The sequence below is a fragment of the Natrix helvetica genome (assembly GCF_964273705.1).
Source record: "Natrix helvetica genome assembly, chromosome: 4".
NCBI classification, from domain to species: domain Eukaryota; kingdom Metazoa; phylum Chordata; class Lepidosauria; order Squamata; family Natricidae; genus Natrix; species Natrix helvetica.
In genome coordinates, this window is record NC_138550.1 from 154,004,738 (window position 1) to 154,029,232 (window position 24,495).

Sequence of the window (24,495 nt, forward strand, 5' to 3'; positions counted from 1 at the left end):
CCTATTATGGCTCGGAGGTAGATCTTTGTTATGTAGAATAGACTGACCCAGGCCTTAACGGCCTATTAACAAAAATAGGGGGGGAGGGGGCTGAGTTTCTGCCTTCCTTTTAGGGGAAATATTCTGTCCTTTTAATATTTCCTAAAATGTTTCATTTTTCTAGGAGAGGGGTGGGTACTAAATTCCTACAATATATTCAGTAAGGTCTGGCTACAGAAAGGAAAATGATTGGCACTTCCTTTCTGAATCAGAAAGTTGGGAGGCCACAGCTGCAGGGAATTATTCAATGGCGATAGGCAGAATAGCCAGCGATGCAACCCGAAGACCTGGCAGCTTGCTCATTCCAGGCAGAATTCCCTTAAATTAGTTTAAAGTGCAGTCAGCATCAGCACAGAACAGGAGAAACGCAGTGCCAATATTAGCGAAGTGGTCAGGAGAGATAGCAGGGCCTCGCTGACCTTGGCTGATAGTTTAGAAAGCTAAGCAGAATCAGACCAGGTGAATACTTGGATGGGATGCAGCCAAGTATTCTCACTGTGCTTATGACAAAGAAGTTGGAAACATTTCCCCAAAGAAAGCAATGCCAAAAGAATTCCATGCTGTTGTCAAGAAATCAATATAGAGCCAGTTTGGTCTAGTCTAGTGGTCAAAGCAAAAAAAGCAGGAGACCGTGAGTTCTAGCTCTGCCTTGGTCATGAAAGTCAGCTGGGTGACATTGTGTCAATCATTCTCTCTCAGCCCAATCTATCCTTCTGGGTTGCTGTTGTTGTGGGCAAAAAGAGGGGGGGGAAGGAGTTATTTGTAAGAATAATGAAGGTGAGATACAAAGAAGGACTAGGGGAGACATGATAGCAGTGTTCCGATATCTCAGGGGCTGCCACAAAGAAGAGGGAGTCAAGCTATTCTCCAAACCACTTGAGTGTAGGACAAGAAGCAATGGGTGGAAACTAATCAAGGAGAGAAGCAACTTAGAACTGAAGAGAAATTTCCTGACAGTTAGAACAATTAATCAATGGAACAGCTTGCCTCCAGAAGTTGTGAATGCTCCAACACTGGAAGTTTTTAAGATGATGTTGGATAACCCTTTGTCTGAAGTGGTGTAGGGTTTCCTGCCTAAGCAGGGGATTGGACTAGAAGACCTCCAAGGTCGCTTCCAACTCTATTACTCTATTACTCTATTCTATTCTATTCTATTCTATTCTATTCTATTCAAATAGATAGACAGACAGACAGACAGATAGAATATATAGAAAAATAGCTATGTCTGCCTAATCACCAGAAATCAAGAGCTTTCTATGAGACTTCTTTTTCCTCCCATTCAAGCGGATGAAAATGCAAACAAATCCCAGAAATGCCATATAAAGGATTATTATACAACTGAAGAGGTATAAATTTGAGTACCAGATTAATGTTACTGTTTGTTTTGTGTTTTGGTGTCTCCAGGCCTTCCAAGGTCACAACGGTTTCAGGTCCATGTACATTTCCCCATATAAGTACAGGCAATCCTCAACTTAGGGCCACAACTGAACCCAAAATGTCACTTGTTAAGCGAGTTTTGCCCCATTTTGCAACCTTTCTTGCTATAAGTTACAGTGGTTAAGTGAATAACTCCAGTTATTAAGTGAGTAACACAGTTGTTAAGGGAATCTGGCGTGACCCATTGACTTCGCTTGTCAGAAGTTTGCAAAAGGGGATCACATGACCATAGGACACTGCAATTGTCATAAATACGAACCAGTTGCCTAGTAATTTAATTTTGATCACATGACCATGGGGATACTGCAATGGTTGTAAGTGTATCATAAGTCACTTTTTTCAGTGCTGTTGTAATTTTGAATGGCCATGATTAGAAGTCGAGGACCATCTGTTAATAAATAGTTAAACTACAGCAAAGCAAAATTTATCATTCCTTTTCTTAATATTTCTCTGCTTGCCCGAAAAACTAAAACAAACAATAACTGCAAAAACTGGGCAACCAACCAAAAGTAAAAGAACACGCAGAAACTTACAGGCAAGCTCATTTTTAATTATGAGGCTGATAGAGAGAATCTTCTCTCATTCTAAAACATCAAACTGGGGGGGGGGGGGGGGGGAAATCAGCATTTTCAAGGACTGAGAAATGTCAGAAGTGTCTTTCCCACTCCTAAAATTTAGTAAGCTCTCATAACCACTAATCAATTTCACAATGCACGATTTATGAGAAATAATTACACAGATTAATGAATCTATTATTCTAAACACAGATTGGGCCATCTTGTGAATGCTATTTGCGCCACTTGCTGTGATGCATTAAATGCCTAATTGGTTTTAAGCATTAGTTAAGTTCCTTGATATATGTTATTTATTTAATATAAACATGCAACTTCTTTTCATCAGTACATAAGGGTCGTTCCACACTATAAGATAAGAGAGATAAGATAACCTTTATCGTCATTTTTTTACTGTGATCACTCTGCCACACGTTAAAAATGAAATTCTGTTGCCTGCTCTCAAAAGAAAGTATATATCAACCCAAACGCATACATAACACACATATACACCAGGGGTGGGTTTCCATTTTTTTTACCATCGATTCGCTCACGCTCACACGGGATGCTTCTGCACATGTGGACAAGCATCCGGGTGGATGGGTGGAGCCTCCTGCCACCGCCACCAGTTCACCCGATCTGGGCCGAACCAGGAGCAACCCACCTCTGGTATACACATGCTATATATTGCGTTTGCCCAAAAAATACAACCTACCCCGAAAGTAATTCCTAGCTTAATTTTTACACATGCACCCAATATAAACCCTAACCCCAAAATAAGCCCTAATTAAGACCCCACCCACTCCAGGGTGCATGGGTAAAAATTAAGCTAGGGTGGGGATGGGGTGGGGTGGGAGAACTGCCTTACTACTTACCTTTGGATAGTTGCAGCCAAGCCTTGCACACGCCGATAGCTGCCTTGCCTTGCCAGCCCATTTCTTCTGCAGTCGGCAAAGCTTTCCTGAAGGCCTCTGCAGCCGATAAAAGAGCTCTGATCCAGAGCTCTGTTATCGGCTGCAGAGGCCTTCAGGAAAGTCTTGCCAGCTGCAGAAGTTCCTGAAGGCCTCTGATAGAGAAAAGGAGGCTGCGGGCGACGCACACAAGTGAAATGAGTCAGTGGACAACATCCCCCTGAAAATAAGACCTTGTGCCTTTTTTTGGTGGCAAAAAACTAAATAAGACGGTCTTATTTTTGAGCAAACCCATGCACACACACACACAAATCACTGTCCATTTTAAATACATAATGGAAAAAGGAAAATTGCGATACTGTATGGAATAGAGCTGTGACTGAATCTCGATGTTCTGCTTTGGGTACTACCAAGCCTCCCGGAAAGTAACAAGGAAAACAGGTTGTGAAGATGATGTGTAGCATCCCAGACAATCCCACAGACCCTGCTCAAGCATCACTTATGTGCTCTGTCCTGGATAGAAGGAAGTGAACTACTAATAATCTTTTCTGCCATCCTCACCACTCTCTGCACTGCCTTCCTCTCCAAAGCAGTAATTCTTCCAAACCAGGCAGTAATGCCATATGACAGGATGCTCTTGATCGTCCTTCTATAGAAAGTGGTAAGGACTGAGAGAGGAAGATGTATTTTTCTCATGCAATGCGGAACCCAAAACCATTTCCACCATGTCCCCAAACCATTTCCACTATATCCAACAATTATGTGATTTCATTGCTAAATACTATAGAAATATCCTCTGCAAAATTGTTACAAAACCTGCTGATAAGCTGTTTGTAACAGCAACAAAAAGAGACGTACTTCGGTACTTTTGTGATGCAATTAATATTGGAAAAAACATCCATATGAAAACTTCATCTCAAAATGTTTTCTTTCCATCTATTTTTCATCTATTTTCTCTTCCATTTCATAAATGATAGGAATACTTCATTAGGTGTTTTTTTTAATTACACACAATTAGTTATTCAAAGTATCAATTAATTAATGCCCAGGGAAATTACACATAGCAAAAGCACTGAAAAATGAAACCGCATGTTACAGTATAATCCATCTCAGAAATTAATAGCAAGCTATCTCCAATAATTGATTGCACGCTCATCTTTCTTTGTACAACCCACATCTTTATTTTTTTTATTTTACTTATTAAATCAAATTTATATGGCAATGCACCTCATGAAGAGTGACACATGTATTTTGTCCATTCCACTTTCCATGCACAATGCCACTATCATGTTTATCTTTTAGAATTACTTTTGACTTAAGCTTGATTTAGACTTGTTTGCATCTGTGTGTAGGCTTTGACGCATCCTTACGCTGTGAAAAGGTTGATGGGTAAGTACAGGTTGCAGATGGTTGTGGATGCACCCAATGCTTATAGCTCCCAAATCTCAATTACATGCTATGGGGAGATGAACGTCTTGCATGCTGATTGGTTGATGTCTTCTACATTTTCTGTGCTTTGTTGTTTAAGCACCTCCTAAACGGAATTTTAACATTTGCAAAAGTATACATGCAATAGCTATACAGTAGTGGGATTCAAATAAATTAACAACCGGTCCGCCCAGGGTCAGGTTGGCTGTCATGGGAGGTGTGGGCCATCCCCGTTCTCCAGCTCCACTGCACATGTGATTGCCAACCTGTCCCTGGGTGAACCAGTTGTTAAATTACACACACACACACACAGTATCAAAGTGGATCCTGGGTGCTGCACTGCACTGCACTACAATGGAGAAACGGGCAATGGAGCAGCCGACACAAGGGGAGGAGGAGGAGCAGAAAGAAGAAAGAGGGAAAGTGGCCTTCTCCTTCCCTTGCGCCGGCTGCTCCATTGCCCATTTCTCCATTGCAGCGCAGTGCCCAGGATCTACTTTGATAGCAGGGGGTGGGGTGGGTAATTTAACAACCGGTTCACTCGAACCGATGCAAACTGGCTGAATCCCACCACTGGCTATGCAACCATCTCCAAACATTCCCTGTTGTGCAAAGTGATAAAAAGTCTAAATCAAACTTGAGTTCTTAGTCCCAGAAATATAGTGGTCTGCTCTGAAAGAAAGAACGCAACACCATTTTTTGCTAGTACTTTTGATTATTCTCCCAATGCTTTTTCAGGGGAGCAATTTGAGAGTTCTTTTGAACACTGCACTTAACTGAGGAAGCTCAAGTGACAGAAGAATTACAGTGTGGTGTTTTTTTTTATCAACACAGGCAGTTACTGTACATCACCTGCAACTCAATAAAAGCCATTTTTGCTTTGTTTGTAGATCTACTATTGACCTATAGGCTGGACCCCTACAGTGGACTACACTGGGCTGAATTTAGAGAAAGTGTCAAAACACTCAACCTCCAGTGATGTTGGTAGACCCTGAAGTCAGTTCACACCATATCTATGCTAAGCCTACTACAATGAGTTAATTTACTGTTTTGTTATTTCCAAAGGTTAGGGAAATAATGTGATGGGCCTACCTGATGAATTCTACTCTGAACTGGAAAAGCAGAGCTTGGCAGATTCTGACCTCACAGTTCAGGAATCAGCAAGGTCATAGATACCTTCAGTTGAGGCTTGGAAAGAACCAGACAGGTTGGTTCATAAGCCTTTTGCAATCTTCTGATGAGCAAAGTGAATGGGAAAACCAGATTCCCCTAGCAACCGTGTTGCTAAATTAACAACTGCAGTGATTCACTTAACCACTGTGGCAAGAAAGATCACAAAATGGAGCAAAACTCACTTAACAATTGTATTAGTTAGCAACAGAAATTTTGGGTTCAACTGTGCCACCTTTTTCCCTCAAAAAAGAGAAAATCTGGGTGCGTCTTATACACTGAATACAGCATTTTTTGCCTCCCGAAACACCACTCCCTTTGCAAAAATGGCCACGCATAGCCTTTAGGAGGCTTCCAGAGTGCTCCTAGGGGCTGGGGAGGGCAAACATTAGCAAAAAACAGGTTGTTTTTTGTTTGTTTTTGCTCATCCCCCAAGAGCACTCTACAAGCCCCCCTAAAGGCTATGCATGCCCTTTTTTTTTTTTTTTTTTTTACAAAAACGGGCCTGTTTTCATGAAAAATGGCCATTTTTGGGAGGTCTGCAGAGTGCAAAAACTATTTTTTTTAATTTGCCTCTTCAAAATATTGGTGCCTCTTATATTCCGTTGTGTCTTATACTCTGAAAAATACGGTAGTTCTGATTCTTAGATCTTTGATTTGATTGCATGAAATTGTGTCTTCTGACATAAAATGGCTGGGGCTTGGCAATCGATAACAAAGATCTTTCTCAAATGTAGGCAGCAAAGGACAAGAAAGAGTCCTTTCTACTAGGATCCCTCTTTTCTAGAATTTTCTAGAATTAGCTCCCAGCTAATTTGTTAGACCACCACTTTGATAGCTCTCAAGATTTTCAACAGGTTTCGTATACGCAATCGTTGTAGTTTTTTCTTTTAATAGTCTCATTATTACTTATGAGCATTTATTAGTTTTACTATAGGCCTGGGTTTTGTTTTGTTTTTAATCTGTAATCTGCCTCAAGGGAACTATATTCTTAATGACAATCTATAATGCTTTTCAATAAAGCAAAGTAAATTAAAATTCATTACCACATGCTATGTGGGGGGGGGGGCTCCCTCTCTGTAGTGACATTTTAGACTACATTTAACACATCTCCATTTTAAGTGTTTAATTTGGCTAGTGGATTTAGGTTTTTTTTAAAAAATGGTGCAAACTGGAACAATGTTTGAAAAGCAAAGAAGGTGAAATGGTGTCATGGAGGTTGGCTCCTAGTGGAGAAGACTGTAATTATCATGTCTTTTTATTTATTGGTTATCATTTCTTATACATTAATTATATAGTGGAGAAATATTAAAGAACACCTAAAATACCAAGGAGCTTCTTGATTCTTCTGGAAGTACAGTAGGACAACCTGTTAATAAAGAGATCACATTACTTACTCCTTTTTTTTAAAAAAAAAGCAAGGGTTTTTTCCACTTTGAGATAGCTTGCCTTGGACTACGTTAGAATAACAATGGAGCAATTACTTTTTATAGAAGAAATTTAATTCTACCTTTAACAGTCAATATAAAAGAAACTCAGTTATGCCAAATATTTACTCTACAATGAGCACAAATCCTTTGGGGTTTGGAATTCAATTTTTGTACAGAACTTTCGTACCTGAATTACCATATATACGTGTTGGCGAACCTATGGCACACGTGCCAAAGGTGGCATGCAAAGCCATCTCAGTGGGCACGAACGCTGTCACCAGCTGCTGTTCTGGCTTCCAGCACATGCATGCACGCTGGCCAGCTGGTCTTCAAGTGTGCTGGAGCATTGGAAACCCGAAGCCCAGGTGGACAGCGCATGCATGCGCACAGGGGTGAACCAGTAGCTCCGACTATCAGCTGGGAACGAACCGGTTCATTCCAACTTTGAAGTGGACCTGCCTGCCCGCTTCTACGCTATACTCACCTATGTTTCCTTTTCAAAAGCCCAGCTGATCGGCGCAGCAGAGTGGATTGCCACACCTCAGCTGCTTTCCTCGCCAGCAGTAATGTGGAAAGTGATTTCTCTGTAAACTGTGCATGTGCACGAAGCACGCACTGAGCAAACCGGTTGTTAAACCAGTAGGATACCACCCCTGTTTCCAGTGGTCCGGTGCGCACGGATGGGTGTGTGCGCATACTGGTTTGGGCACTTGTGCCAAAAAGATTCGCCATCACGGCCATATATAATACTGTACCCCATTGAGCTAAAAGAAATAAAGATATATACTACCCATAAAGAGTTCTTGGTATGGATTGTTTTCATTCTTCCTTGGAAGCAAGCAAATTATTAAAGCATTTCCGGATAAGATAAATATCTTGTACAAGTATCTAAAAGATGAACTGATGATACAATTTGAGAAACGAAATATAGTCCTAAGCATGATAGTACATTTGCACTAGATCAAAAGAAAGTGATACGTAGAATAATCGAACGCTTATCAGATGTATCTTTAAAGTATAGCAGTCTGTTTTCTAAATGTGACATTTAGATAACATCAGGCCAATGCAGGATAAATCTACCCAGATGTGAATTTTTCCATTTACAGTGTGACTATAACCATGTGTTTTCTTAATCCAAACCCTGAACAAATAAGAACCCAAAACTACAGTGAATAGAAAAAGAAAATTGTTGATTGCAACCACAAATGAAGGGGATATTGTCTACTTTCTTGACTACTTTCTCTACTCCTCCACAGAACGTCTGTGTCAGGCCTGCAGCCATCTTTTCTTTTGGATCTTTGACCTGCCACACTTTTTATTCTTCTTCTATGCGTTTTCTATTGTGGGAAAATGGGAGGGGGGATTGTACGGAATGAGATGTGATGTAGCCATAACAAAATTCTTTCTAGAAAGCCAAGGTCATCCTTTGTCTCTGCACCTCTGCACCTGACCGGAATCGGATGGGTGGAACTGCCAGCACGGCAGTGGAAGATTGAACCATGTGAGGGACTTGTGGATGTGGGGGCAAGATCTTGAAGTTTCAACTGGGTGGGGAAAATCGGGAAGCTTTCAGATTCGGGCTTCCCCAGATGTGTCAACATGGCTCTCTAAATAAATTGGAACTTTACTTTGCCTCAGACTCTGATTTACCTTTGGATGTTATTTGGAACCCTGACAGTCTGAATGTGACAACATGTGCATTTCATTTCTACGAAGGAAACAGGAAGAGGTACTGCACAATATTATTATATTCGTTTTCTCACAAAACTCACAAGTCAATATCCATCCTGGATTCCACAGGTAAAGAAGACAAGATCCTTTATAAGTCCAGCCCCTGTTCTTGGCTGTATGAAAGGAGATGAATGGAGGATAACAAGAACCAAGTTGATCAATGTAGACAGCGTTTGTTAACTGACACTTGATATTAGCAAAGGAATCAGCTGAGGTGTCGGTAAATCAGTGTAAAACATGTTTACGACTCTTAAGTAAAAAAAAAAACCATCTGTGCTCAGTGTCAAGCCAATTACAAGAGGAAAAGCAGAGAATAATAATCTTTTGGCATGCTTTTCTCCCCAATGACAACCTTCTATCTGTTGCTCAGGTGTAATGAATAGCAGCACTAAAGCCTTAAAGAGATTTAATTACTGGACTGAAGCATGCACTACATTCATCATTCTGTACTGCCTTTTATAATAACAAGGCCTGCATGGAAAGGAGACACACCAGAGGTTGTATTCAGCTGGTTCTTACCAGTTTGGGTGAACCGGTAGTGGCAGTTGCTGGAGACTCCGCTCCTCCCCACCCCAACATAATGCTCGACCTTCTGTGCATGCATGCTCACATTTGTAGTGAAGGGAAGTGAATCCCACCACTGAGACACACTCTGCCTCTCTTAAAGAAAGGAAGTTCATAAGAAAGGGAAACCGAAGCAGAAAGCAAATACAGAACTATTGACTCACAATAGTTCATTTAGAGACCATTCAAAGTCACAACAGCACTGGAAAAAGGGATTTATGACCATTTTTCACACTTACGACCTTTCCAGCATCCACATGATCTTGTGATCAGAATTCAGATGCTTGGCAACTGGTTCATACTTATGACCGTTGCTGTGTCCCATGTGATCATGTGATCCCCTTTTGTGACCTTCTGACAAGCCAAGTCAAGGGGGTAACCAGATTCACTTAACCACTGGGTGACTAACTTATCAACTGCACCGATTCACTTACCAATTGAGACAGGAAAAGGCATAAAATGAGGAAAAATTCACTGCCCCACTGAGTTTTGGTCTCAATAGTGGTAGTAAGTTGAGGACTACTTCTATTTGAGGAAAAGCACCTTTGAAGTAGATCAGGGGTCTCCAAACTTGACACTTTTAAGATCTGTGGACTTCAGCTCCCATAATCCCTCAGTCAGCATGACTCCCTAAGGAATTCTGGGAGTTGAAGTCCACAAGTCTTAAAGGTGCTACGGTGGAAGGCCCTTGGAGTAGACAATTGACAGCCAACATCTGATATCTTTTGCAACTGGCAGTCCACAAAAAGGGCTACTGTAAGACCTCTTGGCATTACATAGTAATCACTCTTAAATATCCACCTTCGAGCTTCCAGCAGAATGGAGGGCAAGGAGCGATGCTCACAGCAGCTTCAGTCGTTGCCAGCAACAAGGACAGTAGGCTTAAATCAGATAGGATCATTTGCCCAGTCACCCCAGTTGGATTCATTCGGTGTGCTAAGCCATTATCTGAATAATTCAACCTGGGCTTAATAGGCTGCCTCACCCCAGATGCTTGGGGGGGGGGGGGTTAGCCTTGGTTTATCATTGGGCTCTTATGTCCTCCAGATTTAAAGAGAAAAGGTGTTTTGGCACACATAGTGATAGGCCTTAACATCTGCCAGTAGCTGCTCAGAGCAGCTAAGCTTTATCTTGAGTCATTCATCTGAGGTCTGCAGTCACAACAGGGACCCAGGGAAAGAAACATTTTGCTTGAGGAGTTGCCAATGAGAATTAAATGAGCAGCTCTGTATGCTCACATGCCGATTTTTGCCTTTGAATCTGGAGCACTGCATAAGCTTCCTTCACAGATGAGAGACAGAATTTACAGGCTACTACTAATTTTCTGCAGCCCCAAGGAGTCTCAAGGGTCTGAGTCAGTGGTGGGTTCTGACTGGTTCAGGCAAACTGGTAGTGGTTTGGTTGCCTGGGTTGCTGGAACCGCCAGCGACCCAGGCCTGCCACACCCCAAAACCGGTTCTCTATTGCACCATCTTGTTTTTGGCTTCTGCACAGGCACAGAACAATTTGCAACACACACACGAGTGAACTGGCAGTAGTGGCTGTTGGAACCCACCCCTGGTCTGGGTTCTGGACCTAAACCAGCATTAAGATACCACTCACATGGAGGCTAACTGCATGGGCCTGTCTCTGGAGCTCTGAGGCCCTGTTTTGTGGCCTGCCAGAGTCGGACAGTGAGGAGGTTTGGGAGGAACATGGGCCAGTCCTGGAGGCTGGGGAAGGCTCAGGTGAAGGCTCTGCATCAGAGGCAGAGATGGGGCCAAGGCCATCTGGCAGTTCTCAGCTGCCTGCGGAGTTAGACAGCAGTGAGGCAGAGGAACAGCGGGAGCCTGTTCCCAGTGTATGTATGCACAGAGCTGCCAGAAGAAAAGAGCAGCTAAGAAATCAGGGTCGACTTGGGAGTAAAGCCACAGGTGGACCATGAGTGGCCCCTCCCATGGGAAATAAAAGAAGAGTGAAAGGGGAGTGGGCTTTTGCAGGAAACAATTCATTTGTTTGTTTGTTCACTCATTTCAGGAGTGTGAAGATCTGTCCGTGAATCTCAGAGACTCTGTGCCAAATCTTTCCTTGCACAGCACTGTGCTTGGAAAATATTTACATGGCAGCTTCCCAAAGGTTTGTGGTCATCCATTCACCTTTGAAAGACTGTTTACCAGGCCTTTGCTGGATGTGAATGAGAGGAATTCACATTCGTTTAATAAAAGGGATTTTGTCGGGACCAGGAATCTTCTTCATGCTTTTGGGGGAAGCCTCGGTCAGAACAGGCCAAGCAGGCTGCTTGCCTCACACCTCTCCACCTCCCCACTGCACAGCTGATCCATGGCTCGCTCTCCACTGACCAGCTGGTCCTCAGCATTCGGTGGCATGCCATTGCAGCCTCCGGATCTCTACAACACTCCCCCCATTCCCAGTGCAGGGGCTCCTTCCCTCTCCCAATATGGCAAACTCCAAGGCTTTGGTGTTTGACACAGCGTTTATGAAAAGGAATTAAGCTAAAATAATATTTTGTTTGCTGAGTTGTTTGGTTAGGGGGAGGAAATAGGATGGAAGGGATTAAAAAACGAAATGGGTAGTTTTAATCCCATTTAACCTTCCTCATCCTCTCTGCCACAGACCTATTGGTTGATTTGGCCTAATGGCAGGGGCTAAATGGGAAAAAAGGATGCCAAAATCTACCCTGAAGCACTGATTTCTTCTCTACACTGTCCATCTGAATTCAGATGAAAGATTTTGACCCAGACATAACGAATGATGAATAGTATCTATGGCTCCATTCCTTGATTCTAAGGGATTGAAGCATGAGGAATTTATGACTTGGTGATTTGTGCAAACATAAGACTATTGCAGTCTGTTCAATCAACTGATTAAATAAGACACGAGACAGTGCCGTGTGCCAATCCAACTGCTTCATTTGGCAGCCAGTTTCCAAGATACCACTGCCCAGAGTTCCCTTGGGTAAATGGGCAGCTATGTAATTTTGGGGGGGAAGAGATGGCAAAACCTGGGGGCAGAGTGAAAAGGGGGATCAGCCTAGAAGCCTTACGTAGCCATAAAAGAACTAGGTCCAATTTCAACCCCTCTGAGTATCATTAACCCGTATTTAACTTAGCAAGTGCAGACTGCTAGTTGAGAAGATTCTTGTGCAAAAGCATTTAGCAATAGATCGGGTTAATTGAAGCTTCACATGGGGACTGGGTCTTACCTGCCCAACAATTAATTTGTTTAGTATAATAACACTTATTGTAATGTGAGTTGAAGTGGTTCTTTTTCAATGTTATATCCACCTTGGATGAAAAAGCTAAGAAAGAAGATGTTTGTAATGCTGTCATCCTAATTCAGTGAGGGCTAACCATTTTTTCCTTGGGTGCCGGAAGTGCACATGCGCATGTGACAGCGTGTGTACCAGGGGTGGGTTCCTGCCAGTTCTAACCTCTTCTATAGAAGAGGTTCCACAAATCTACAATGCCATTTAGAACCGGTTCCAGCTCCCTCCCCCCCTCCCGTCTACACATCATTAAGATGAAGAGTGAGAGGAGGAATTGAAGTTGAAGTCCACAAGTCTTAAAGCTGTCAAGTTTGAACACCCCTGGGTTTTTTTTCTAAAGGGTTAGGGGTGCAAGGGTCTTGTAACTTGACAGCTTTAAGACTTGCACACTTCAATGCCAGAGTTCCTGAGCCAACATGACTGGAGGAGGAATTCTGGGAGTTGAAGTCCACAAGTCTTAAAGCTGTCAAGTTTGAACACCCCTGGAGTTTTTTTTCTAAAGGGTTAGGGGTGCAAGGGTCTTGTAACTTGACAGCTTTAAGACTTGCACACTTCAATGCCAGAGTTCAGGAGCCAACATGACTGGAGGAGGAATTCTGGGAGTTGAAGTCCACAAGTCTTAAAGCTGTCAAGTTTGAACACCCCTGGAGTTTTTTTTCTAAAGGGTTAGGGGTGCAAGGGTCTTGTAACTTGACAGCTTTAAGACTTGTGTGCTTCAATGCCAGAGTTCCTGAGCCAACATTTTGGTTGCTAAGCAAGAGCGTTGTTAAGTGAGTTTCACCACATTTTACAAGTTGGCCACGCCCACCCAGTCACATGGCTGCCAAGCCACTCCCACTCAGTCACATGGCTGGCAAGCCACTCCCACAAAGCAGGCCTCACCTACAGAAGAGGTTCTAAAAAATTTTGAAACCCACCTCTGGTGTGTGTGCGTGCCCACATCCATAACGCCCCACCCCATGTACATGCATGCACGATGCCCCCACGCTCCCCAGTGCATGTGCATGAGAACATCCCGTACTCCCCCTTCCCCCCCCCCCGTGCATGTGCACACGATCCCCCATGGCCTGTTTTGGGCCTCCCAGGCTCCCAGAAGCTCCTGGCACCAAAAACAGAGTTCTGGGGATTCGGGGAGATCTGCTACGTATTCCCAAAACGGGCTATGGGGAGACAAGCTCCCCCATGTTCCCCCCACTCCCCCTTGCATGTGCATGCAACCCCCGCCCCCTGTGAATGCGTACACGTCTCCCGCATGCATGGCAGACACCTGAAAATCAGCTGGCCAGCGAGAGGCGCAGTAAAGGTTTCGGATTTCAAATCTTGTATGCTTGAGCAGGAACAATGCTTTGGTTTGTACATAGAATGTTTTTTTTAAATAAATTAATTCGGACCCAGTCAGAGAGAGAAAAAAATATTGTTTCATATTTCTTCCCCTCCTAGGCTCCCACCTTTTTGTTATTTTTGGCTGGAGAAAACGAGGACTGAACCTTTTGGGATTTAAAGCACGCTCACCTATGGCCATCTTGCAGCTGAACAGATCTGACCAATTTGTCTCTAGAATTCTAACCATTCAGGATTCTTTTTCCTTAGGGACCCCTGGAATGAATAAGGGAGCTGTGCGTGTTCCTCACTAGACCCGGACCCATCTCTGAAACGTTGGTTATGCGCTATAAACCTCTTTGGATATGAGATGATACTGAGATGTCTCAGGAACCGGCTGACAAAATGTGATACAGCTTGTCCAGTCCAATCATCTAGAGCGGGGGAGGGGGGGTGTCAAACTCTATTTCATTGAGGGCTGCATCAGGGTTGTGTTTGACCTCAGGGGGGCAGGTGGACATAGTCAGGGTAGGCATGGCCAGCTCAATGTCACTCATGTCATTGGGGCACCTGTGGTGTTATACAATACAATACAATACAATACAATACAATACAATACAATACAATACAATACAATACAATACAATAGCAGAGTTGGAAGGGACCTTGGAGGTCTTCTAGTCCAACCCCCTGCCTAGGCAGGAAACCCTATACTGTTTCAGACAAATGGCTATCCGACATCTTCTTAAAGACTTCCAGTGTTGGAGCATTCACAACTTCTGGAGGAAACTTCTGTTCCACTGATTAATTGTTCTAACTGTCAGGAAATTTCTCCTCAGTTCTAAGTTGCTTCTCTCCTTGATTAGTTTCCACCCATTGCTTCTTGTTCTGTCCTCAGGTGCTTTGGAGAATAGTTTGACTCCCTCTTCTTTGTGGCAACCCCTGAGATATTGGAACACTGCTATCATGTCTCCCCTAGTCCTTCTTTCTCTTAAGCTAAACATAAGCTTAAGTTGGGGGCCTGTTGGGGGCGTCTGTAGTAGTGCCTGTGTCGAGGGTGCCTGGGGTGGCCCACATGCACTGCCAGTAAAAACTGAGCTTGAGCAGGCCTTGTGTGGTCCTCCCGAGCTCCATTTTCACTGGCAGAGGCACTGCGGGCCAGTCCTTCGCTGTTTCCAGGGTGGTCCCGAGGGCCAGATATAAGCACCCTGTGGGCTGAAACCAGCCAGGGGAACTTGAGTTTGACACCCCTGATCTATAGCAGGGGTAGGGAACAATGTCTCTTTTATGACTTTTATGAACTGCACTATGCTGGTTCAAGAATTCTGGGAGTTGAAGTCCACAAGTCATAAAATACCCATCATTCCCCACCTCTGATCTAGAGAGAGGCTGCTTGAAGATTCCACTGCCATAGGAGGTACCTTCAGCTATCAGCTGGATGGTAGATGTTTTTGGGAGTAGCACCCATATTCTTGTTCTTCTTTTAGACCAGGCCCTCCATGCCTTTTGCAATGCTTTGAAGAACATTCAGGTCAAGCATCCCTCTGATTTGGGGTGACTGTAGGTGACCATCCAATATTTTGATTATATATTGTGAGTTTCAACCTTGTTTGGGGGTTTTGTCCCCCTCTTGCATACAGTCCAGAGTTTGTCACAGCTTGCAAATATCGGGGTAAGAAGGCAGAGAATAAAGAAAAAGGCTTGGTAATACCCACCTTAGCTGCTTCTGATTCCAGGGGCTGTCTTTGGAGAGTTTCTTTCAACTCAGGCAACTTAGAGGTTTCTTTCTTAAGGGAGGTTGGTTCCACTCTTTCCCCTTCAAGTTGCAGGCTAATTCCGTCCGTACACACAGAGAGATCGATACCATTTGGGCTGAGGCTGCAGTGGATAGCTGAGAAAAAGAATTAGAGTGAGTTTAGAAGATAGGGAAGAAGAGGTGTAGGAAGTTAGCACCCACCCCCCTCCTAGAAAAATGAAATATTCTAGGAAATGTTAAAAAGGCAGAATATTATATTTGCCTGAATGAGAAATGGAGAAACATGTTTTTAGGCAGGAAACAGGCTCACTCTTAATAGCCCCCCACCATCCTCAATAGCCCATAGTAAATGTCAACACTTAAGAGATAAAGAGATAACTAGGTCTATTCATAGGCAAACACCCTCACTCAAGATCCAACAAAGGTAGGAATAGCCCTCTACCCCTCTCACCACATGGCATCTGGGAATATTACATCACCCAGTAAGGCTCAACCAAGCCTAGGACTCAGAACAGCTGACAGAGTTGCTCCTTCCATGGCCCCATGGGAGTCTGACAACCAATCAGAATACAAACTCAAATTCAAAAGCCCAGAGAGGGTATAAAACTCAGGCACTCTCAGCATCTCTTCCCTTTTTTTTTCTTCATCCAAGATCTTCAAGGCATGTGATCCTGTCCATCATTGCAACCATCTTTCCAAACAGCCACCTTGTTTCCAATGTCTTTCTCCCCACTTGGAACTGAACTCAGAAGGACATTTCTTCCAACAGAAGGAAAGGCTGTTCTTAGTTGTTGTGCCATGCTCTATCCAGTACACCTCCAGCAACTCACAAACGAATGGCACTATGATGTGTGGGTAGTGATATCAACCAGGAGCTTATTCAAGTTTGCAATTTTGTGGGGTCGAATGGTTGCACCCTACGATAGCACCAAATTTATCAAGGATGCCCTGGATTTGATGGAGCTTGACAGGATGCACAGTGTATTCCTACAAAGTCCATTTTGAATGGTTCTAGCAATTTAAAAAGTGAAATGGGTGAGCTAAGCACAAACAAGACAAAGAGGTTATCTAAATTTGTGGCCTATCTATTCTGGCACCCTGCCAACAAAAGTGTGTATAGCCAAGGCTATGGTTTTCCCAGTTGCAATGTGTGGCTGTGAAGGTTGGACCATAAGAAAGGCTGAGCACCAAAGAATTGAGGCCTTTGAACTATGATGATGGAGAAGACTCCTGCGAGTCCCTTGGACTGCAAGGCGATCAAACCGGTTAGTCCTAGAGGAGATCAAGCTCGACTGCTCTTTAGAAGGCCAGATCCTGAAGATGAAATACTTTGGCCCCCTAATGAGAAGGAAGGACTCACTGGAGAAGAGCCTCATGCTGGGAAAGATTAAGGGCAAAAGAAGAAGGGGAAGACAGAGAATGAGGTGGTTGGATGGAGTCACTGAAGCAGTAGGCGTGAGCTTAAATGGAGGATGGCAGAGGACAGGAAGGCCTGGAGGAACGTTGTTCATGGGGTCGCGATTGGTGAGACATGACTTCACAACTACCAACAACAATCTATTATGGAAGACTCTGGGGACCTCAAAAGGAATGCTGCTGCCCCCCCCCTCCATTTTTTGCATCTGTGCCTCTTAACTGAAAGAGGGTATTGATTACACTACTGTTCTTGTGACTGTTATTATCTTTTATGTAAGAATATAAACATAGCCCCCAACTCATAACTTTTGGCTAGTGACCTTTTGGAGTTGCACGCCCTGGAAAAGGTGACTTATGACATTTTTCACATTTATGATGGTTGCAGCATCCCTTTGATCAAAATTTGGATGTTTGGCAACTGGCACATATTTTACAGGGTCACTTGATCACCTTTTGTGACCTTCTGACAAGCAAAGTCAATGGGGAAGCCAGGTCCACTTAATAACCGTGTTACTAACTTAACAACTGCAATGGTTCACTTCACCATGGTGGCAACAAGAGTCATAAAATGGGGCAAAATTCATTTAACTGTCTTGCCTAGCAACAGAAATGTTGGGCTCAATTGCGTTCATCAATTGAGGCTTCACCTGTATTGTAGAGCACTCAAGGAATTTCTCACTTGAATGCATTGGCAAAAAAAATCATAATTTATTTCCTACTGAAAAGGAAATAGGCACAGAAGCAAGTTTCCCTTGCACATTGATCACGTTCTGTGGCTGAAATACTGTGAGGGGTAAGTACATCACCTAACATTCTCTTGGTGTTTTGGGTTTTTCTAATCAGGGAGCAGTATTCAGGGATTATGGAAATTGACATTCAAAATGCCTGAAAAGCCTACCCAAACACCATTTTGCTAAGAACGCCAATTGCTTCGGAGATTACTTTGCTGCCAACTTCAAGTCGGTGCATTTCTGAGTGGCAGGCAGGCAAGAGGGAAGTTATTTTATCCATGGCTAACCAAGCAAAGCTTCCAAAGACTGGCACCTCATTGAGACCAAGCAGAGAATGTTACTGAGGCTGGGAAACAAAAGAGGATATTTCAAAACATGGCTAATAAAAAAAGAGATGGATGCTCCAGTGCCAGCTTTATCTGGACAAAATGGCATTAACTCTTTAGAATAGAATAACAGAGTTGGAAGGGACCTTGGAGGTCTTCTAATCCAATCCCCCCTCCGCTTAGAGAGGAAACAATATACCATTTCAGACAAATGGTTGTCCAATCTCTTCTTAACAACTTCCAGTGTTGGAGCATTTACAATACTTTCTGGAGGCAAGTTGTCCCATTGATTAATTGTTCTAACAGTCAGGAAATTTCTCTGTAGTTCTAGGTTGCTTCTCTCCTTGATTAGTTTCCATCCATTGCTTCTTGTCCTGCCCTCAGGTCCTTTGGAGAATAGCTTAAATCCAGTGGTGGGATTCAAATTTTTTTACTACCGGTTCTGTGAGCATGGCTTGATGGGTGTGGCAGGGAAAAGATACCGTAAAATCTCCAGTCCCTCCCCATTCCAGGGGAAGGATACAGCAAAATCCCCACTCCCTCCCGATCAGCTGGGACTCAGCAGCAGAGAATAGATGGCTAGTCAGAGGTAGTATTTACCAGTTCACGGAACTACTCAAAATTTCCACTACCGGTTCTCCAGAACTGGTCAGAACCTGCTGAATACCACTTCTGCTTGACTCCCTCTTCTTTGTGGCAGCCTCTGAGATATTGGAACGCTGCTATCATGTCACCCCTAGTCCTTCTTTTCATCAAACTAGAAATGCCCAGTTTTGCATTCGGGGAAAAAGAGGTTCAAGCAAATCTGAGATACCATCTTAATGCATTTGCTCATAAATGAGGGTGGAATTTTGCTTATTCGCTTTCCAACATCCTATATCCTAACTATTTCTTTCTGGATGCTAAAACTGATTAATGAAACTCTGTGTAAGGTTTGTTTCCCTGGTCAGGGTCTGCTGCTAAGGTTTTGACAGAGTACATTTTTCACTTATAATGATTGCATTTCTACCAGTTTTAATCTTTACGACAGTTATCTTGAATAACTGGAAAGAAGAAATAGTTTAAACCAACAAAAAAAGTGCCAGAGTAATTATTGCACATAGATATAGCACAGAAATACACATTTCAGATTCAGGATCAGAATATTACTAGCAGACCTAGAGGGTGGCTCAGTGGCTAAGATGCTGAGGTTGTCAATCAGAAAGGTCAGCAGTTCGGTGGTTCGAATACCTAGCGCCACGTAAAAGAGTGAGCTCCCGTAACTTGTCCCAGCTTCTGCCAACTTAGCAGTTCGAAAGCATGTAAAAAATACAAGTAGAAAAATAGGAACCACCTTTGGTGGGAAGGAAACAGCATTCTGTGCCCCTTCGGAATGCCGGTCACATGACCATGGAGACGTCTTCAGACAGCGCTGGCTCTTCAGCTTTGAAATGGAGGTAAGCACCGCCCCCTAGAGTCAGAAAGGACTAGCACATATGTGTCAGGGGAACCTTTACCTTTACTAGCAGACACTCTTGTCTTTCTGCAAGAGCTTGAAGACCTGGCTTTGCTGATTGGTCTAGGGACCAAATACGGGAATTCCATCCTGGAGGGGACTCCTGGATTGAAGGCAGAGTCTACCTCCCCTTGCTTTCTGCTCTCCACCCACTCTTTTTTTAAATTTTATTTTTTGATTATCATACTAATGTATGGAGTCCTGATGGCGCAGAGGTTAAGTGCAGCATTACAGGCAAACTCTGTCCACAATCTGCAGTTTGATCCAGACCAGCTCAAGGTTGACTCAGCCTTCCATCCTTCTGAGATCAGTAAAATGAGGTCCCAGAGTGTTGGGGAAAATATGTAAATAATTCTGACATTGTAAACCACCCAGAGAACCCTGTAAGGCACTATGGGGTGACATAGAAGACTAAATACTATTGCTATTGCTGCTGTATTATTCTTGTTGTCATTATTTTATTGTTTTATTATTTTACTGCTGTTCTGTTTACACTCACTGGGGAATGGAATTGTGCTGGGAAGAGTTGGTGGTAAAAGGAAACCAGGCTGCCAAAGAACATGATGCTGGACAACATCAAAGCTGACACCAGACAGAGAATAGAAAAACTCAAAAAAATTAATGCAAGATTGGAAGATGTGGAGAAATCTGGGCCAAGATCTCTCCATGGAACTGCATCTACATGGAGGGAAGTATGCAGTGGAGTACCCCAAGGCTCTGTTTTAGGCCCAGTACTCTTCAACATCTTCATCAATGATTTGGATGAGGGAATAAATGGGGAACTCATCAAATTTGCAGATGACACCAAGCTAGCAGGAATAGCCAACACTCCAGAAGATAGGCTTAAGATACAGAAGGATCTTGACAAACTTGAACATTGGGCACTATCTAATAAAATGAAATTCAATGGTGAAAAGAGTAAGGTTCTACATTTAGGCAAGAAAAACGAAATGCACAGGTACAGTATATGTGGTACCTTCCTCAACAGTAGTAACTGTGAAAGGGATCTTGGAGTCCTAGTGGACAACCATTTAAATATGAACCAGCAGTGTGCAGCAGCTGCCAAAAAAAGCCAACACAGTTCTAGGCTACATAAACAGAGGGATAGGATCAAAATCATGTGAAGTGTTAATACCACTTTATAATGCCTTGGTAAGGCCACACTTGGAATACTGCATTCAGTTTTGGTCGCCATGATGTAGAAAAGATGTGGAGACTCTAGAAAGAGTGCAGAGAAGAGCAACAAAGATGATTAGGGGACTGGAGGCTAAAACATATGAAGAACGGTTGCAGGAACTGGGTATATCTAGTTTAATAGAAAGAAGGACTAGGGGAGACATGATAGCAGTGTTCCAATATCTCGGGGGTTGCCACAAAGAAGAGGGAGTCAAACTATTCTCTAAGGCACCTGAGGGTAGGACAAAAAGCAATGGGTGGAAACTAATCAAGGAGAGGAGCAACTTAGAACTGAGGAGAAACTTCCTGACAGTTAGAACAATTAATCAGTGGAGCAATTTGCCTCCAGAAGTTGTGAATGCCCCAACACTGGAAGTCTTTAAGAAGATGTTGGATAGCCATTTGTCTGAAACGGTATAGGATTTCCTGCCTAGGCAGGGAGTTGGACTAGAAGACCTCCAAGGTCCCTTCCAACTCTGCTAAAAAAAAAAGAGAATCAGATACAACTCAATCAGAGGTGGGTTTCTGCCGATTCACCCTTGGATCGGGCAAACTGGTAGTGACGGTGGCCGGAGGCTCCGCCCACCCACCCAGATGCTTCTGCACAGAAGTGTCATGCAAGCCTGCACAAGAGAATCAGTAGTATAATAAATTGAAACCCACCACTGAACTCAATGGATAACATCATCATCATTATCATCTGTTTATAAGTCCTTTTGTTTTCGATTTTATTCTTGTAAACCGCCTAGAGCAGTGTTTCTCAACCTTAGCAACTTGAAGATGTCCGGACTTCAACTCCCAGAATTCCCCAGCTGGGGAATTCTGGGAGTTGAAGTCCAGACATCTTCAAATTGCCAAGGTTGAGAAACACTGGCCTAGAGTATCCTCATGAGGAAATAAGTGGCAAATGAAACACTGGCCTAGAGTAGCCTCATGAGGAAATAAGCGGCCTAGAGTATCCTCATGAGGAAATAAGTGGCAAATAAAAATAAATAGAACAAATCCCCAAAAGATGCCCCCTCACACCCATCAACCTGAGTGTCAGAGTGTTTCAGGCTGAGCATCTGTCTAAATCTTGGGTGAGTGGTGCAGTGGCCTAGAGGTGGAGCTCTCACCTCACAATCAGGAGGTTGCAAGTTAGTTAGTAGGTAGTGGCAGTTATTTTTCCCTCTGGGCTCAATGAATAATTGTTAGCTGCAAACTCTGGATTGGCAACAGGAAGGGCATCCGGCCAGTAAATGCTCAGCTCTATTTATTTGCCCCGATTCACCCTGATGTAAGGAATTATGGGGTTATTAAAAGACAAAACAAATCTGTCTAAATCTTGGGTGTTCAAACTTTTGGCTTGCCTGGGCCACACTGAGTGAAGAGGAATTGTTTTGGGCCATTTATAAAATATACAATATGGTTAATGTATACAAATAACAAGCTTCCTTTATTTTTAAAATATGTTTTATTATATCTTGTGGGACAGCATTACTAGCTGTCCATGTGGCTGCGTGTGGGTTGGAAACACCTGGTCTAAATGTGTTTTTTTTAATTAAAAAATGACTTTTTTACTGAAGACAACATCATGTGTTTTGCTTAAGCCACTCCTGTGATGTCAGCCCCATTGCGCAGGCCAGACTAAGAAATCAACTCCCTCCAAGGTTAGAACTATTTGGCGATAAAAACAGAATTTTGCAAGTCTGATTGTGTATTATTTCCCACTTCCCCTCATACTTGTGTAAATTAGGGAGGTGCCTGCTTAAATCTTTTACACATGTCTTCTTGTTTTGGATTTAAGCCATGTTTTTTCCCTTGCTGCTGTGGTAATGAATCAGGCCTATCTGTCAAGATCAACTTCCTTACTCTCCACACATAATTAATGAACCACTTTCCTCCATTTGCAGCAAATAGGTTCATAGACTATTTTTGTGCTAGTAATCTGGCTGAAGCTCCCCTGCCTGGCAAAGATACAGAAGGAAGGGAGAAAAATAGCCAGCATTTGTTGGTCCAATTTCTACTGAGACCACCTAATCCAATATTTACTCACTTCTAACATTGTCAGCTAAAAGTAGGAACATATAACAAGAAAAGATCTGTACCCAAATCCAACAAATAAAATGATACTTTTGTTGCTCTTTCCTTTGCTCATCCAGCCAAGGAAAATACAAAGACTGGGCTTTCTAAAACCAAGTTGCAGATCTTTCAAAAAGAGATGAAATAATGATGATGGGGAGTCTTCAATTACCCCAACATCTATTGGGAGACAAACATTACCAATTCCTGACTTGTCTTGTTGACAGCTTTCTCCTTCAGAGGATAAAGAAAGAGAAAAGGAAAATCCTTGATTTGAAAACCAAATGAATCTTTCAATAGAAGGGAATATCTTTAGCTCAGGGTCAAACTGCAGAACCCTTGGTGTTCTCTGAGCTCGGCGTTTTTGCTTGAAAGTATGTCATTACCAAAGTAGGCAACATCATCAGTTATCGCTGATGATATTACGTAGTTGGGTAATGAAATGTCTACAAGCAAACCACCAAGTTCCACATTCGCTAGCACTGACGATGTTATCTAGTTAGGCCGTGAAATGTCTGAAAGCAAATAATCAAGTTCAAAGAATACTAAAGATTCTAGATGCATCTTTTCCCAGAATTGGACATTACCTATAGCAACGATTAACCTTTTTGTCTCGCGTGCCGAAATTGTGGCATGCGCACCCACAATGCAATGTACCTCACGCCTTGCGCATGCACCCTTGAACCCCCCCTGTGCATGCATGTGCAAACCACCACCACCACCCCAGGCGCAGTCTACTCAGTCTTCTGCACCACACTAGGGGAGATGTTTTTGCTTTCTTCGAGCCACCAGGAGGGCGAAAACAGTCTTCCCTGGCCTCCGGAGGCCCTCGCTAAAGTCTCTTGGCACAAAAAATGGAGCGCACGTGTGACCCCTGCACATGCATCTCCTGGCAGAGACCTGAAAATCAACTGGCCGGTGGGGGGCACGTGCACATGTGCGGTGGAGCTGACATGGGTGACAACTCGTGTACCCTCAGAGAGGGCTCTGCATGCCACCTGTGGCACACATGCCATAGGTTTGCCATCACGGAACTACAGAGTAGAAAAGATGAGGAAAAGTATTAAGTATCAGTAATAACTGACAGACAACCAGTAACAGTAACTGATTTATTCAACTTAGTAACTGAACTGAACTGAAAGCCGGTTGACAGCTATTCATATTCTCCAGCTGTCAAGCCGGTAGCCAATAGGGGCTTGATGCTCGTGCCGCCCTGGAACCTGTTTAAAACGACCAATCCTGGGCGCGCGTGGACAGGCCTCCTCTAGCGCCACCTGCTGGTGGACGCTCCGAGAATACAACACTCCTTCCCCCTTGTCCGCGCATGCGTAATCCTGGAACCTGGTTGGCCTTCTGCGCACGCGCTGCGATCTTCTTAGCTGTGGAGTGACTGCCGCCGTAGAGGGAGGATCGCTTCGAGGAAGTGTCCATGAAGGGCCAAACCGTGGAACTCCTCCCAACTCACCAGGTAGATAGCTTGCCGGTATCGGATCATTGATTTGGCCGCCGGAGCTAGTTGTTCGCTCAGATCTGGGCTGATGGGCGGCGTCAACAGGTCTTTGTGAACTTGGAATAACATTTGGAACATTTGAGTTGTTTGACGCTGCACCGGTGTCTCTTCGCCTCAGCTGATCTATGTGCCTCCTCCACACTCTTCCATCTCCAAGGAGGACCCTATAGGAACAGGG

The 24,495-nt window shown here is 43.5% G+C and overlaps 1 protein-coding gene across 4 annotated transcripts in view; it reads right to left on the minus strand.

Annotated features, from left to right (window-relative positions):
- Nucleotides 1–24,495, minus strand: part of SAMD12 (sterile alpha motif domain containing 12) — a 315,705-nt gene that overhangs the window by 267,358 nt on the left and 23,852 nt on the right. For all 4 annotated transcript variants that reach the window (XM_081950862.1, XM_081950864.1, XM_081950865.1 and 1 more), the window contains exon 2: nucleotides 15,562–15,737. In XM_081950862.1, coding sequence (XP_081806988.1) covers nucleotides 15,562–15,737 — 176 coding nt within the window. The remainder of the gene's footprint in view (nucleotides 1–15,561; nucleotides 15,738–24,495) is intronic.